Raw genomic sequence first — 17,502 nt, forward strand, 5'->3', positions numbered from 1 at the left:
GGAAAAATTAGCCTTCAACAAACTTCATTTAGTACCAACCAAAATGCTGCAATTTTCAAAATTAGAATTGGTTCTGAATGTTATAGTTGGAAAAATGATTAACAGTTCATATTGTTTTATCTGGCTACAGTGTGAAGGGTAAACATCAGGGCACAGTATCAATCTTGAAACTCGTCAAACTGTGAGAATGTACACCGGCACAAATCATTATGTCCAACTGTTGGCTTCTTTTAGTCATATATTGTTCCAATGTGAACAAAATGGTTATTTCTAACAATGTATTTTATTAAAGTTTTAACATGAAGATTCATACTGTAATTTGTTGGCAATCTTTTCTTAAGTCTTTTCTAGATTTAGGCAGAAGAGAGCAACTAGAAACATAAAAATTCATTTTAGCCGGTGATCCATATTAAATTAGCAATAGATAGTTGGCAAACAAAAAAATTACAGGGTTCCTTTAACTGTATGGAAACTGGCTGAAAGTTGTATCTGGCTGTGGGTTCCCATACTTATTATAAAGTAATTGGAATTTAGTTTTCAATTGCTTTTAAATTTTTCAACTCAGTTGGAGCTTTTCATTATAAAACACATAAGTGGGTAACTGGCAAAAGCTTTCCAATTTCTTTTGTAACTACATAGATGCTTCAGTACTATATGTTCTTTAGAAAATAAAGTTTACAAAGCTCTGAGGAATGGTAGGGATAGAGTGATAATTGTGTCAAGTATTGCAAAATAATTTCTTCATTGCAAAAATAAAGTTCAGCAAGATAGGTAGTTAGCTTAATCTTCTGTAATGTTATTCAGAATCTTAAATTTATCTATTTCAGGGATTGATCATTTTAATAGAACCTCACACTGCAGTTGTTTCAGTAAATCTAAACCTTAGTATAAATTTCATAACAATTGACTTATGTCAAATTCAATTCCTACAATTTGCTTTCATCATATTTAAGAAAAAAAATATCCCATGGCTATAAAGGCACCAACAGTAATTAAGAATTACATCTGATTGCCACAAAAGTACAGAATTCAGAAAGAAAAGCTTTAATGGGTATATTAAAGTTGTTAGGATAATTAGCCTGGCAAAAGTCAGCATCAATTCTGAGACCAGGCAAATAATATTCATGGGCAACAGGCTGGGCCACCTACCAATAGAATTAAATATGGTCTTGTTGTCCTACCACTGACAACTTGAAGATAGCTAAGAGTATCTGAGCAACATGAATTCATATGAAATTGTTTATACCTCTGCAATCATGAGACTTATTTTTCCTTTCATTTGAGAACAGTGTTTCTTTCTTTTTTGTTTTTTTTAAAGACAAACATATACAGACAAAAACATAAAAACATAAAACCATCTTTCAATTATATACATACAGTGTGTCTATTCTGTTTTATATTCACTTGCTGAATATAAAGACAGATAGAATAACTCTACAAATTCTTCCATACAAAGATTCTTTTATTGGGTTATATTAGGTATCCTCAAGGTGACTCAGAGTTATGTTGAGATGCATCTAATGTCTAATTCTTCGCATAGTTGAAATCGTAGTGTAAATCATATTAATCTTTCTATCCCATATTTCATCCCATAGTCGCATAGGCAGGAGGTAGAGCTGCCACCACGAGGCTGTGTTCAGGCAAGAGTGAGGGAGCCTCCCCCAACCTAACAAGGGTCAATTTAGTGACCAATCAGGATTACAGATGTGGCCACATGACATGGACTACATTTCCCAGGATACTTAACTACATTTACCATGATGCATTCCCTTAAGGGACGAGCTCACAATTCCTGACTAACTATCCCAAATGCCATTAACTCTAAACTGTCTGGACAGCACAGTGTCAGTTGGTTACAAATCTTTTGTGCTATACTTTCATAGTCCTTACAAGTTGTAAAGATTCTCAAATTGTCAATCTATCAAATGCTTATATATCTTTCAATTATTAATCATTCATTTGACTAAACTATTATTCCATCATTTCATACGAGATATTCTAGATTTTATTATAAATTTATACATACATCCAATGGTTATGTATTCTATATATATTAATCTTCTATTACAAAACTTCCTAGTCTATTTCATTACCGTGTCTTTTTATCTAACCATTGATAAAATAAGTCCCATATCATATAAAATTGTTTATCTGTTTGTTCTCTAATTTCAAATGTCAATTTACTCATTTCAGCACAGTCCATAATTTTCTTAATAACTTCTTCCTGCATAGGTATTTTTTCATTTTTCCAATTCTTAGCAAATACAATTCTAGCCGCTGTTAAAACATTTACAATCAAATATTTCAATTCTTTATTGTATATTTCTGATATAATTCCCAATAAAAATATGTCTGGTTTAAAGTCTATGTGTTGTTTTGTCATTTTTTCCAACCATGTGTGGATTATAGTCCGATATCTTTTTGCGTCTGAACATGTCCACCACATATGGTAATATGAGCCAGGTATCTGATGACATTTCCAACATTGATCTGATTTGTTCTTAAACATTCTCTCAATTCTCATCGGGGATAGATGCTACCTGTAAAACATCTCATACAAATTTTCTTTATAAGCAGTTGACATTTTCATTTTATAATTTTGAGACCACAATTTTTGCCATTTCTCTAAATCAATCCCATATCCAAAATTCCCCCCCCCAAGCAATCATTGTTTCTTTAACTTGTTCTTCCTCTAATTTAAATTATAATAAATGTCCATAGAGTTTTTAAATTACCTCTTCATCAGTACCCATCAAATTTTATCTAAGTCAATTTATAATAAATACCTTCTGTTTTAAAATCTTTATCAAATCTAGATTTGTGCATATGAAAACCAATTCATTTTTATACCTTGTTCTTCCTCTTGCATAGATTTAAGTTCACTCTTTTCATTCAATATCTCACCATATCTGTTTGTTCATTTTTATATGTTATTGGATAAGAAAAAGCTTCAATAGTAGATATCCATAATGGAATTATTAAATAATATTGTCTTTTTATCTTTTCCCAGTTTAAAAACAATGCCTCTCGAATATAATGTCTTCTAAAACACCCCTGTGTTTTAGTTCTCTTATACCAGAGGAAAGCATGCCATCCCAACAGCAAGTCGTGTCCTTCTAAAGTTAATAATCTACTGTTCCTTAATATTATCCATTCCTTTACCACATCAAGTTTGTCATCTGATAATATAATTCCCAATTGGGCAAAGCGAACCCTCCTCTTATTCTTGCATCTTGTAACAGTATAAGTTTTATTCTCACTTTCTTTCCCTGCCAAATGTATTTTAACACTATTTTGTTTAAATCTTCAAAGAACTCTTTCCCCAATCTAATTGGAATTGTCTGGAATAAATATAAAATTCTAGGCAATACATTCATCTTAACTGTAGATATTCTCCCAATCAATGATAATTGTAAATTTTCCCATTTTGTCAAGTCTGTCACATTCTGTTGTTTGAGTTTAAGATAGTTTCCTCTTTCAGTGTACTACATCTTGCTGTTATATATATATCCCTAAATACTTAACCTTATTTGTGACCTGGATTTCCAAGACTTCCTCCAACTCTTTCTTTCATCTTGCTACTATGTTCTTTGTTAATATCTTTGTTTTATCTTCATTTATTTTCAAACCTGCTACTTTTCCATACTCTTCTACCTTTTCTATTAATTTAGGAGCTCTTTCCAGTGGATCCTCTAATATAAATACCGGGTCATCTGCAAAAGCTTGCAATTTATATACTTCCTTTTTAATTTTCATTCCTTTTATTTCTTTTTCTTTTCTAATGTTCCTATTCAGCACTTCTAATGTTAACACAAGCAACAGAGGTGACAGTGGACAAACTTGTCTAGTCCCTTTTCCTATATCTATAGAATCTGTTAACTCTCCGTTTATCATAACCTTTGCAATTTGCTTATAATATATCGTTTCTATGGCTTGAAAAAATTATTTACCAACGCCCATTTGCTCCAGTTGCAATAACAAATCGCCAACTCACATTGTCAAAGGCTTTTTGTGCATCTAAAATCATCAGAGCCATTTGCTTTTCAGGACGTGCCTCATAGTATTCCAAAGTATCCAGAATTATTTTGATATTATCTTTAATTTGTCTCTTTGGCAGAAATCCGTTTTGATCAGCACGAATAAAGTTATTCTCCATTGTGGTGGAGATAGCATTCAGGATTGGGTGATCAGTCTCTGCCTGTGATTGGACTGAGTCTGTCAAAACTTTGATGATGCTCCCTCTGCTGCTAGGGATCTCCCCAGAAATTGGCTCAGCTTGTTGGACAACGTGTTAATTTCTTCTAGCAAATTTAACAAATCATTGCAAATTGATTGGAAAAATAGGAATAAAATCACCAATCCTGAATTCTATTGCAAGCTGGAACTGGTCTACCACTTTGACAGCTGTCAAACTGCAGCATGGCCAGGGCTCTGCCCTGGTTGTTGGACTTTGGATCGGCTGAGGGCTGATATACAAGGTACAAAGGTTCTGGTTGCGGGAGGAGTTTGAATACCATCCTCACCTCCTTCCCGCACTTTGGCTTGGGAGGCTCCCAGTGGTTTTAGCCATTGGAGACGCTGAGATTAACCGCGGTAGCCTTTAAAGGTGCAGAAGACCTGCAGCGAAGAGTACAGGTAGTGAGAGTAGGTTTAGGAAAGTGAAAGGCTGCAGCGTGACTCCAGAGTAAGATCGTTGGAGTCTGACAGTGGCCAGCTGATGGACAGAAACTATTCCGATGATGAGGGCCTCAACGAGGCTGACCAAGGCTCTATCCCTGGCTTGTTCCATCCTGCCATATTTAGATCTCTCCTCTTTAAGGCCAAAAAGGCCACAGGGCGAGGCTTAGTCCCTGAACCACAGGAGCCTGCAGTCCCCTCTGAAGACCCCAATGACCCATTGTTTTCTGAGAAAACAGTCACAGCAGATGTCATGCCTGCGCCAAAGATGTTCACCACAGTCATCCAAAGACAGTGGTCGTCCCTCGGGTCCGGTCCAAGCCCTTCCTCCCTAGACAAGAAATTGTTTAATGTAGGAGACAATCTTTCCAAGGCCCTGGAAGTGCCCAATGATGATGCCCCAGTTGCAGCCCTGCAAGCCAACACAGACATCCCTGGGGAGCCTGAGGACTCACTGAAGGCTGAGGACAAGAAGGCTGAGCAAACATTGCAAAGAACACACCTGTCAGCAGCATGGGCAGTGAAAGCTTCCACAGCCGCATCTTTCTTCAACAGGGCCTCTCTCATCTGGCTCCAGGAGAGAATTCCACTGGAGGATGTCAGATCACACCTGCATGTGAACAAACTATTGGCAGCAGTAGAATTTCCAGCAGATGCCACACTGAGTGGTGCCAGATTTGCGTCCAGGGCAATAGGGGGAACAGTGACCTCTCGTTGCTTGCTCTGGCTAAAGCAATGGCAGGCTGATTTGAGGCACAAGTGGAGGTTGGCCACGACCCCATTTAAAGGGGATAAATTGTTTGGAGAGGCTCTGGACAAGGTCCTAGTGGACTCCCAAGGACAAAGGGAAAAAGTGATTATAGGCCAACTCCCTATGCCAGACACTCCTATTATAGGACCCTCAAAACAGGAGTGGGATTCCCTAGACCCCAGAGGTCTTTCGCCCCAGGCAGGAACAATGCCAGGACAGGACAGGTAGAAATTGTCCTTTTAACAATAACTGGCCCTTTCGAGGGGCTGGGGGTCATCCTGATGCCCCAGATAAAATAGAGACCAACCCTCCCATTGGGGGACGTCTGGCCTTGTTTGCCATGCATTGGGGGAAGTAACCACTGACACCTGGGTTCTGGAGACAGTACGCTCCGGACTATCTATAGAATTCCTCTCTATGCCCCTGAAGTTTTTCATTCATTGCCCTATCTCTAGGAATATAGAGAGAAGGAACTTTATGGAAACAGCTATTCAGCACCTGCTGGAGATTCAACCTATTCAGCCGGTGTCTGAGGGTCAACAAGGCATGTGATTCTATTCCATATTATTTGTAATCCCAAAAGCCTCAGGGGGTTGGAGGGCAATTCTGGATTTGAAGCACCTTAACTGCCAGGTGAAATACAGGTGGTTCAAGATGCATTCACTCCAGTCCATCCTGGAGGGAATTAGGGAGGGGGACTTACCTCCACTGATTTAAAGGAGGCCTATCTCCATGCCCCTATTATCCCTGCTCATCGACAATTCCTCAGGTTCTGCTACAATGGGAGACACTACCAATACAGGGTCTTACTCTTTGGACTTTCCTCAACCCCCAGGTTGTTCACTAAGCTGTTGGCAGCCCTGGCAGCCCACCTTAGGCCTATACCAGTTAGGGTCCAGTGTTCTATCAATGACATACTGGTCCAGTCATCTTCCCCATCTAGAGCTGTAGAGGATTTAGAGATCACCATTCAGATGCTCCAAGAGCATAGCTTCTCTGTCAATGAGACCAAAAGCCACTTCACTCCCACCAATACCTTACTCCATCTGGGAGCTGTTATAGATACTAATTCCTGCAACGTGTCCTTATCCCAAGAACGTCAGGAGAGTATCAGGGAGTTAATTGGACAAGTGAAATCTAAACCTAGGATATCCCTGGCTACGATTTCTAAGCTCCCGGAGAAAATGATATCATGCATTAATATAGTGCCCTGGGTTAGACTGCATGCCAGGTCACTCCAATGGTTCCTTCTACTTTATCAGAAGACAGGTAGGAGTTGTTCCCTCTTACAGGTCAGGTTAACTCCATTGGTCCTTAAGTCTTTAAGATAGTGGTCATCTGAGGCGCTTTCCATGGGACTCCTATTCAAGGAACTGAACAGGTTAGTACTGACTACAGATGCCAGTCTTCATGGCTGGAGTGCCCACATTCAATCTAGGGTGCTCCAAGGACAATGGTCCCAGGCAGATTTGGACCATAATATTAATTGGTTTGAACTTTGAGCAGTCCATCTGGCTCTGAGACAATTAGAGGACATGGTCTCAGGTAAGGACATCCTAATCTTTACTGACAATGTGTCAACCAAGGCTCACATTAACCGCCAAGGTGGGACTCATTCAGGGCCTCTGATACTGGAGGCAGAGCAGCTCGGTTTATGGACAGAGACATCTGGGTCGCTCAGAGCTGAGCACATTGCAGTTGTGGCCAATGTTGAGGCTGACTGGCTTAGCAGAGCCACCATTGACCATGCAGAGTGGCGTTTGCATCCTGATTTGCTTCAGGAGCTGTTGGAGCACTTTGAATGCCTAGCAGTGGATCTCTTTGCTTCCCAGAACAACAAACAACTTCTGAGATTCTATTCCAGGTTTGCAGTTCTGGGGGCGGAGGGAACGAACGCCTTACGTAGCCCTTGGCCACTGGAGCTCCTGTATGCCTTTCTTCCTCTACCCCTGATCCTGAGGGTCATCCAGAAACTGTTGGAAGGAGCAGAGCTTATCCTTGTAGTCCCTCATTGGCCCAGGAGGTCATGGTTTGCAGACTTAGTAAACCTTTCCATTTCCAGACCTTGGAGGATACCGGAGTACAGAGTGTTGCTCAGTCAGGGGCCAATCTTGCATCCAGAGCCCCAGTGGCTTCACTTGGCCATCTGGAGATTGAGCGGGGATCTCTGATCTGGGACAATTATTCCTCCAGAGTAGTAAAAACTATCCAGGTCTCCAGGAGACCTTCCACCAACCGCATCTACGATACAACCTGGAAAGCTTTCAGCGCATGGTGTTGTAAGTATGACATTGTCCCTTCTGGGGCCTCAATTGCCCAGGTGTTGGACTTCCTCCAAGAGGGCCTGGACAAAGGGCTTTCACCTAATACTCTGCGGGGGCAGGTTGCAGCCTTGTCCTCTGTTCTATCCTTGGGGGGGAGTGGAATCTTTGTCTAGACATCCCATGGTCCACAGGTTTCTGAAGGAGGCTACAAACCTGAGGCCTCCAATGGTTCATCGATATCCAATATGGGACCTCTCTAAAGTACTGCAGTCACTGACTGAGGCCCCATTTGAACCACTGAGGTCAATTCCCTTGCAGTTTTTTTCTTGTAAGGTAGCCTTTCTGGTAGCGATCGCCTCTGCCAGAAGGATTTCAGACCTGGCAGCCTTGTCTGTCAGTAAAGACCTTTGTGTGTTTCACACCAATCGAGTGGTGTTAAGACTAGACCCCTTCGTTCATGCCAAAGGTGAACTCATTGTTCCACAGTTCCCAAGAAGTAATTTTACCTGATGTTTGTCTGCATCCTGTGCATGCATTAGAAAGACAATGGTATACTCTGGACGTTCAGAGGGCATTGAGTATTTACATTAAGAGGACATCGTCCTTCAGGAGGTCTGAATCCCTCCTTGTTTCTTTTCAACCTTCCACCATGGGCTGCAAGGTAACTCCAACGACTGTGGGGAGATGGATAAGATTTTGCATATCCAAGGCCTACCAAAGGGACTTGCAGTTCCTCCAAGGATAACAGCGCATTCAACAAGAAGCGTGTCAACATCGACGGCGTGGGCCACCCAGGCTTCTCTGGAGGAGGTTTGCAGGGAGGCTACCTGGGCCTCTCCTCCTTCGTTCATCAGGCACTATAAGCTGGACTCATTTGCTTCTGCTGAGGCAGCTTTTGGATGGAGGGTTCTGCAAAAAGTCCATTCTGTATAAGGGACCAGGACTGCACTAGGCCCCCCTGTAGGACAGCCAGCTTTGGTATGTCCCAATCCTGAATGCTATCTCCACCACAATGGAGAAGGGTCATTGGTCCTAACCTGATATGACCTTTCTCTTTGTGTGGATATAGCATTCATTCTCACCCTTTCGTGGTGCGTTCCGAATGTAATGGTGTGTATTATACTTACAGGAGAACATGTCAGTCTGTCACTATTCCTTTGCCAATTTCTGGGGAGGTCCCTAGCAGCAGAGGGAGTGTCATCAAAGTTTTCACAGACTCAGTCCAATCACAGGCAGAGACTGCTCACCCGATCCTGAATGCTATCTCCACACAAAGAGAAAGGTCGTGTCAGGTTAGGACCAACGACCCTTTAAATGTCTTTTCAGTCTTTCTGCCAAGATTGAAGCAAAGATTTTATAGTCTGAATTTAATAGGGATATAGGTCTATAGTTTTTAACTTGCTGTGGATCTGTATCTTCCTTCAGTACAAGTGTAATGTATGCTTCTGACCATGTTTTGGGTATTCTCTTCTTTGACATAACTTCATTTATAACTTCAAGTAATTGAAGATTCAGCGTTTCCTGAAATATCTTGTAAAATTATGCTGGCAATCCATCTGGACCTGGTGCTTTTTCAACGTTTTGTTTTTTTAAAGCTTCTGTTAATTCCATCATAGTTATGTTCCCTTTTAACATTGTTTCAATGTCTTTGGGTATCTGGGGTAAATTCGCTTCCTGTAAATATTGCTTAATTCTTTCTTCTTGAATATTCCCTTGATGATAACAATTTTCCATAATAATCCTGTATAATTTTTCTTCTTCTCTGCATTTCCATAGCAGACACGTCCTCCTTCATCTGTTAGTTGACTTATCCTTCTTGATTCTCTTTCCTTTCTCGGTTTATAGGCTAACCATCTGCCTGGTTTGTTTGCATCTTCAAAATAATTCTGTTTAGCATTTTTAATTTTTTGTGCTAATTTCTCTTTTTCCATTAATCCCATTTTATGTTTAGTTATGTCCATTTTAATTTTAATGTCTTTTTTGTGGAAATTTCTGTAACTCTTTTTCCAGTGTCTTATAGTCGTCTTCCAGTATTTTAAAAGTTTTTTTCTGTTTTATATTTCTTTTCCTTGTATATTCTATTATCAAACCTCTTTGTGTAGGCCTTCACTGTGTCCCAGAGATTGTGTAAAGATGCATCCTTTTTATTTTCTTTAAAAAAGAAAACCAATTCTCTCTCAATTTTCTTCTTTTTTAAAAACAAGTTTTATTCAGTTTTCCATATTTTAACGTCTCTTTTTAGTGGATAGCATGACTATAGGTTTCACATATACATACAAATATGACCATGGTTACGTATTCAATTTTTGTATCCAATTCCTTATCTTAACAGTGCTTTTACACATTTTCTATTTTATTGTATTATTCGAAATATTTGTCATTATTTAATTCACTTATGATAACTTCATAATCATTATACTTTAGTACTTTTAACTGTCACATTTGTATATTCCATCTTAAATTCTAATTTAAAAAAGACACTTCTTCTATAAATTGGTTTCCCGTGAAATCTCAATATAAGTGTGCCACCTCTAAGTTATAAATTCATTTATTTTCAGTTGCAGTTTTTATTTGCAGTTTCATATTTTTTGCAGATTCGTAGAGAATCTAATAGAGATTTACAAAACAATTAGTAGGTATAATATGCGCTTCTTTGAAAAAGAGGAAAACATCCTTATCTTTACATAGAAAGTACAAAAAAATTACAATTGGGAAATCAGATGTTCTCCCACGAGCTTCTCAGAGCATCCAGTAGTGGGAGGTGCTTCCTTCTCTGCTTATCTAGGTTGGACTTAATTTGTGGAACGCTCCTCCTCCTCCACAGGACTCCTCCCCAGCGTTCCCCAGTTTTGGCTCAGCCTTGTGAGAGATAGGCAGTGCTTCTCATTAATCCTTGGCCGAAAAAGGACAATTCTCTTTAAGGTTTGCAGATGGTCAATTGTTCTTTTCTTACCGACTCTGCCCTTGCCATCTGACCGTCGGGGATCGCATTATCAGGAAGCGCTCCTAAGCACAGGGAGGCTTCGATTTCATTTTGCCCCCCCAACCACTAGCCCTACCCTTGCCATTACGATCGCCGAGCAGCTTTATCATTTAAACGGTGAGGCTTTTTTCCTCTCGCTCTCTCCTCAGTCGTATCACAGTTTCTTTTTTCCCCCAAGAACGCCATTTAGGGGTGGAGGTGTAATTGCCTCATTATTTCACCCCTCCCTGCCGGTTTAGCCCTTAGGAAGGCTGTTGAAACTTATCTCTTTTTCTTGGCGGAAGATTGCTGCTGGCGCGCGTGCCACATTTTTTTTAATTGTAAAGGGACAGCATGGCCGCGTTGAGTGCCAATTCAATAGACTGTGTGAGGTAATCCTTATTCCGGATTGAAGGGTTTTTTTTACACAAAATACCCCTAGGAATCATTACAACCTTGTTTCCAACATATTCAAGGCTTTTGTTAATTCGTATTGTTGGCTCAACCCTCACAGTTCTCCCTATCTAGCAGCACAACAGCAAGCACCTAGGCCAGCGTCTGCCTGTGCAGGGAAGCTGTTGAAGGCCTGTGAGTGTTTATTTGGCCTGCTAGGCATTCTCAATTTGGCTGATTGGGACATCCAAATTTGATATATATTTGCATACCCATAAGCTCTGATAATATTAATCATACCAATATAATAATACTGGCAGTTTCATAACAATAATAAATTATTTGTTGAGATACGACTCAATTTTGAAGCAGATATCCATTTTTTTTTAAAAAAAAAACCAAGACAAAAAAATGGGGGGTTTGATTTTAGGGCACCCTGTCCATTCTTGGCCAGGTCCCTGGGCGCGCCAACAGCCTACACAATATAGCATTAAATAATGAGCGTACTGATCCTTCCACAATCACAATGGCAGGGGGTAGTGGTTCACACTCCTCAACTTCAAGGGACAACTCCAAATCTCAACACAATCCTAAGCAAAAAAAAGGAACTTCTAAGGCATCAGAAAAGGATGCCAACAGGCGCCACAAGGCACTGGAAAAACAAATAGATAAGTGCACACAGGAGGCACACAGGACCTCTCAAGCCTTCTCACCCCACAATCCAGAGCCGTTCTCCTCTTTCCTCCCTCCTACCCCCCTAGATCTCTCCCTCTCATCCAGGCACAGCATGGCTCCCCTGAGTCAACAGGCCCAGTCAGCTCAATCACCAAACATGCGAAGAATACGATGTTCGATGTTCACACCAACGGCTGCCGGTCTTCAACAGGAACAATCTCTTCCAGATGATGTGCCAGAGCGAATAAAGACCTGGATGGAGATAGCTATCTGTCAGGGAATTGCAGCAGGCCTGCAACATGTGGTTCTGACCAGCGATCATCCCGCACCTGCTGAGTATGATTCGCAATCAGTTCAATCATTGGCCAGGTCGGAGCTACATTAGACCCAGGTACAGTGTCAAGGGATATGCTCCTACAGGAGCCGCAGGAGGAGGAGGCGGAAGAGGTGGAACACATTGAGCGTATGGACCAGAGTGAATCAGAATCAATGCATGATACTGACCCGGCCATGTCAGAAGCAGACCCCTTAGAAAGGGGAATGTCTGAGGATGAGGGCCTTGTTCCCAACCAACCTGTATTTACAGGCTTGTTCCGGCCACAACTTTTCAAATCTCTATTATTCAAGGCCAAAAATACTGCGCGACTGGACAAGCCGGCCCCTTCTACCACTCCAACTGCATCAGACGAGGGACCAGAGGATCTCATTTTCACCCAACCTGTAGTTGAGGCAGACATGATTCCAGTCCCTCACATGTTTGCAGACCTGGTACAGAAACACTGGACTTCTGCAACAGTGAACCCAGCCACCACTGGTTGCAACAGGAAATTCTTTAATTTGGCCCCAGATTTCTTAAAATTGTTGAATACTCCTGAGGTAGACGAACCCATTGTGGGATTAGCATCCTCGTCCTCCATTCCCAGTGAGGCGCTGGAGGCATTAAAGCCGGAGGACAAACGGGCTGAGCTGGCCCTACACAGGGCCCATCAGTCTGATGCGTGGGCCATCAGAGCGGCCATGGCCACTTCCTTCTTTACCCGTTCTTCCCTTAGATGGCTCCGGCTATTATGGGATCATGTCCCCAATTCCAACACTAGAGCACACCGAGACATTGCAAAGCTTATAGCAGCTGCCGAATTCTCAGCTGACGCAACCTTTCATGCAGTTAAGTTTTCAGCCAAGCCATCACTTCACATGTCATAGCGTGACGCTTGCTATGGTTAAAGAATTGGCAAGCAGATATTAAACATAAATGCAAGTTTGCTTCATCTCTTCTAGCAGGAGACAGACTGTTTGGCCCTTCCTTCGATCCGTTACTCATCGAGACTTGAAACAAAAAGAAAATTTTGCCCTCCCTTTTTTGGAAGTCAGACCTTAGAAACCCTCAGTCCTTTCGTGGGGGATCCTTTTGGCCCTTTTATCAGGAACCATTCTCAACCAGATACCAGAGACCCCCACTTTTCTGACCAGGGCAACAGCCAGAGAGGTCAGACTTTGGGGATAGGAACAGAAGGGGTGGCCAACCCAAGAAATCCTTCAGAGGAGCAGGAAATAGATTTTTCCAGTGTCCAAGATAACCCCATGGACCTGGCTCCCATTGGCGGCCGCCTTAAATTATTTGTGGACCAATGGGACTCCTCAACATCTGATTCCTGGGTCAGAAACATGATCAGATTTGGCCTCACATTGGAGTTTCAATCCGTTCCCCCAGACTTCTTTATGGTGTGCCCTCTTTCCAGAGATCCAGTTAAACGAAATCTTATGGAAACGGCTATTCAGCATCTACTGGACATACGAGCCATCCAACCAGTAGCTACCGACCAACGAGGGTGAGGTTTCTATTCACATCTTTTCGTTGTTCCCAAAAGTTCAGGGGGGTGGAGAGCAATCTTGGATTTGAAACCCCTTAATCAATTTTTAGTATATCGCAAATTTAAAATGCACACCCTACAATCTATCTTACTTGGTATCAGAAAAGATGACATCCTTACATCTATAGATCTGATGGAGGTGTACTTACATATTCCAATTCGGCCTTCCCACTATAAATTTTTACGATTCTATTATAGTAATATCCATTTTGAATATGTGGCTCTTCCCTTTGGACTAGCCTCTGCCCCCAGAACCTTAACAAAGGTTCTCGCAGCCCTCGCTGCTCATCTCCAGGGTGTCCCCATACGACTGCAGTGTTACCTCGATGATATCTTAATTTTGTCATCTTCTGTTCATCAATCAGTCATAGATACTCAGACCATATTACACTCCCTACAACTACACGGGTTCTCAAACAATTGTGAAAAGTGTAATTTAACACCTTCGACTCGATTAATCCATCTGGGGGTAATCATAGATTCAGTAGAAGGCAAAGTTTTCCTGTCACCAGATAGACAAGACAGCATTCATCAATTAGTTAAGGAGGTCAGGTTTCATAGGAGGGTGTCCCTAGCTGATCTATCAAAATTGTTAGGCAAGATGATCTCATGTATATCTATTATTCCTTGGGCCCCGCTCCACACTAGATCCCTCCAGTGGTTCCTACTCCCGTACCAGCGATCCGGCCGAAGCAACTCCAAATACAAGGTCAAAGTTCTATCACAGGTCCTCATATCTTTCCTCTGGTGGACCAGACCAGCCATAAACAAATGTTGCCTATTCAAAGAGCCCCAAAGACTTACCATCACCACTGATGCCAGCCTGATTGGATGGGGAGCTCACTTTCAATTGCTCACAGCCCAAGGCCGCTGGTCCTCCATAGAACGATCGCGGAGCATAAACTGGCTGGAGCTTTGAGCGGTACACCTGGCTCCCCGCAGCTTCCTTCCACAGGTACGCAACCAAGACATATTAATATTGATGTACCAAGTCTCAAATTGATACCATTTCTCCATCTGTGGCTCAGATCCTAGAGTTCTTACAAGAGGGGCTTGACGGGATTATCACCTAATACGTTGAAAAGACAAGTGGCGGCCTTGGCGTCAGTCATCACTTATGAAGGTCTCCTACCTCTTTCCCATCATCCATGCATACAGTGTTTCCTTCGAGGAGCCACAAACTTATGCCCGCCAACGGTTCACTGTTATTCCACTTTGGACCTTAACAAGGTCCTTCTTGCACTCACTAAGTGCCCTTTCGAGCCTTTGCAATCGTCAAGTCTCCAATTTCTGACATATAAAGTAGTTTTTCTTTTAGCGATCACTTCCACTCGTTGTATTTCAGAACTGGCAGCCTTGTTGATCAGACAAGGTCTTTGCATCTTCCATTCCAACAAGGTCATTCTTCGTCTCAATCCTACGTTCATACCCAAAGTTAATTCAGCCTTTCACAGGGCACAAGGACTGATACTTCCTAATTTTTGTCCCAGGCCATTCCAAGGGCTGGAATGACAATGGCATCAGCTGGACGTGAGGCGAGCATTACGAATATATATATTCACTGCACAGCCTCTTTTAGAAAAATGAAGGCTTTATTTATGTCTTTTCAGCCCAACAATCAGGGATGCAAGGTCTCATCCTCAACAATAGGCTGCTGGCTATGGGCCGCAATAGCGAAAACGTATCAGACTCAAGCACTTCAGGTGCCCAGGGGCACTGCAACATCATCAGCATGGGCCACGCAGGCACCAATCATTGACATCTGTCGTGCCGCAACCTGGGCCTCTCCATCACCTTTCATTAGGCATTATAAAATAGATGTGTTTGCATCAGCCTAGGCCTCCTTTGTCAGAAGGGTTCTGCAATGGGTCCACAGGGACCAGGAGGGGATCCCAAGACAGACAGGGTCCCTCCCGTAGGACAGGCCAAGCTTTGATATGTCCCACTACTGGGTGCTCTGAGCAGCTCGTGGGAGAAAGGGCGTTGATACTTACCTGACATGCCTGTTCTCCTTGAGCTTCAAAGAGCATCCAGCCCCACCCTCTTCCGTCTTGTGGGATCTTGTTTCGGCCAACAAATTTTTACAGTATTAAGGGTGAGGGTGTTTGTTTCTCTCATCTTCGCCAAAACTGGGGAACGCTGGGGAGGAGTCCCTTGGAGGAAGAGGAGCGTTCCACAAATTAAGCCCAGTCTAGATAAGCAGAGACTGAAGCACCTCCCACTACTGGATGCTCTTCGCAGCTCAAGGAGAATGGGCGTGTCAGGTAAGTACCAACGCCCTTTTCCTCCAATCAAATCTTGGAGGTAGAAGGTAAAAGAAAAGAAATATAATTTCACTAAGTATGAACATTTTATCAATACTAAATGAATTTTAGATCATTCTTACAGTTATTTATATGTTGTGTAATGTATTTTTCCCTATTAACAGATTGAATGCTATAGATTGACATCAGACTGATTAGCCTACTGAAAGAGAAGCAATTTTGAACATTTGATACCTGTGTCCACGGTTTATCACCACTTCAGCAGCAATGAGTTTCACAGCACAAGGTAAGTTTGTTTTTATTTTAAGTTCCTGCTGCTGTGCAGGATTAGTATTTGTGTCATAAGACTGATGAGTCAAATGATTAGAGAATTAAATGTGACTACTATTTGATTTACTTGTAGGTGAATTAGAAATATATGTATATCATGCTGTTTTTATGTTTTCATCTGTTTAATTTTGTTATGTTAGAATAAAATAAGAACAAGTATCTTATGAATAAAATATCACTGGTCAACAAAAGTGTTTAGAATATGATAGGATGGAATAGAATTGAATAGAATACTTTATTTGGCAAAGTGTGATTAGGTACACAAGGATTATCTTTACTTCTATGAAGTATTAATATCCAAACTTTCTGTTTTAATTTATAACATAAATTTTTGAATATGTTTTATTAGTTTCAGTGTGTTCTTTGAATGAGACTGAAAAGCTTTTGTTTTTTTCAGAATGCACACAGAGCAATTTATGCTCACAAAAGACCACTATCTACTATCTAGATTACTTGTATTCAGAACTTTGCTGCATGTATTATTTTTCTTTCACGCACAGTAATAGGTCTGTCGTTACTGATATCTGGGGTAGCATATACCTGGCATTGCCACCTGCTAAGATACCCATTTTTAGAAATTCAAGTTCTACAAATATAGCACATATACACACCGTATTTTATAGAATAATATTATCATTAATTTATCATTAAACTTTTACCAAAAGAATTCTGAAGAAAATGTGCAATTGATAATAAAATTATATGGCTCTAGCCAAAGTTTACAAGAATGTGAAAAAGACTTGTTTTTAACAAAATAATTATTCAATTATACAATAATTATTCCATTATTTAATGAAAATGAATAGATGAACAGAATAAAATGCGAAGAATATATACTTATGACAAACAATACATAATTTTAATGTAGTAACATGAAATGCAGTCAAATATAGGATGCTGTTGAAAATAGTATCAAGTTACAATCCAATAATATATTTATATCTAAACAACGTTTTATCATAAAATATGCTTAAATTTCACTGATTTGCTTACCTAACATGAGGAGAAATATATTTATTTTTTCCCCAAGTAATTTTATGAAGTATAAATGAAAAGAATGAAAATGAATAAAACTACAAAAAATAGTTAAATGGTTAAAAAAGGAAGGAAAAGATGAATTAACTTCTTCATTGCAACAGATAAAATAATTTTAAAAGTGCATCACAATCTCTAAATAAAAGATCTCCCCATAGTTCATCTTTTAATTAAAGATAACAGAGTCCAAATGCAATATAAATGAAGCTTTGACATCAAAAATTCAGAAAAGGCAACCAAAAATAACTATCTTCTTTTAACTCTCAGCAAACAAGCTAAT

At 40.8% G+C, this 17,502-nt stretch overlaps 1 protein-coding gene across 3 annotated transcripts in view; it reads left to right on the forward strand.

The window, feature by feature from the left end:
• HDAC9 (histone deacetylase 9) overlaps positions 1–17,502 on the forward strand; it is a 455,657-nt gene that overhangs the window by 10,632 nt on the left and 427,523 nt on the right. For all 3 annotated transcript variants that reach the window (XM_087917383.1, XM_087917384.1, XM_087917385.1), the window contains exon 2: positions 16,022–16,143. In XM_087917383.1, the coding sequence (XP_087773509.1) occupies positions 16,125–16,143 (19 nt within the window). In that variant the 5' untranslated portion in view covers positions 16,022–16,124. The remainder of the gene's footprint in view (positions 1–16,021; positions 16,144–17,502) is intronic.

The sequence above is a fragment of the Pseudonaja textilis genome, chromosome Z (genome assembly GCF_049901715.1).
Source record: "Pseudonaja textilis isolate UNSWEBS1 chromosome Z, rPseTex1.2, whole genome shotgun sequence".
Classification (NCBI taxonomy): domain Eukaryota; kingdom Metazoa; phylum Chordata; class Lepidosauria; order Squamata; family Elapidae; genus Pseudonaja; species Pseudonaja textilis.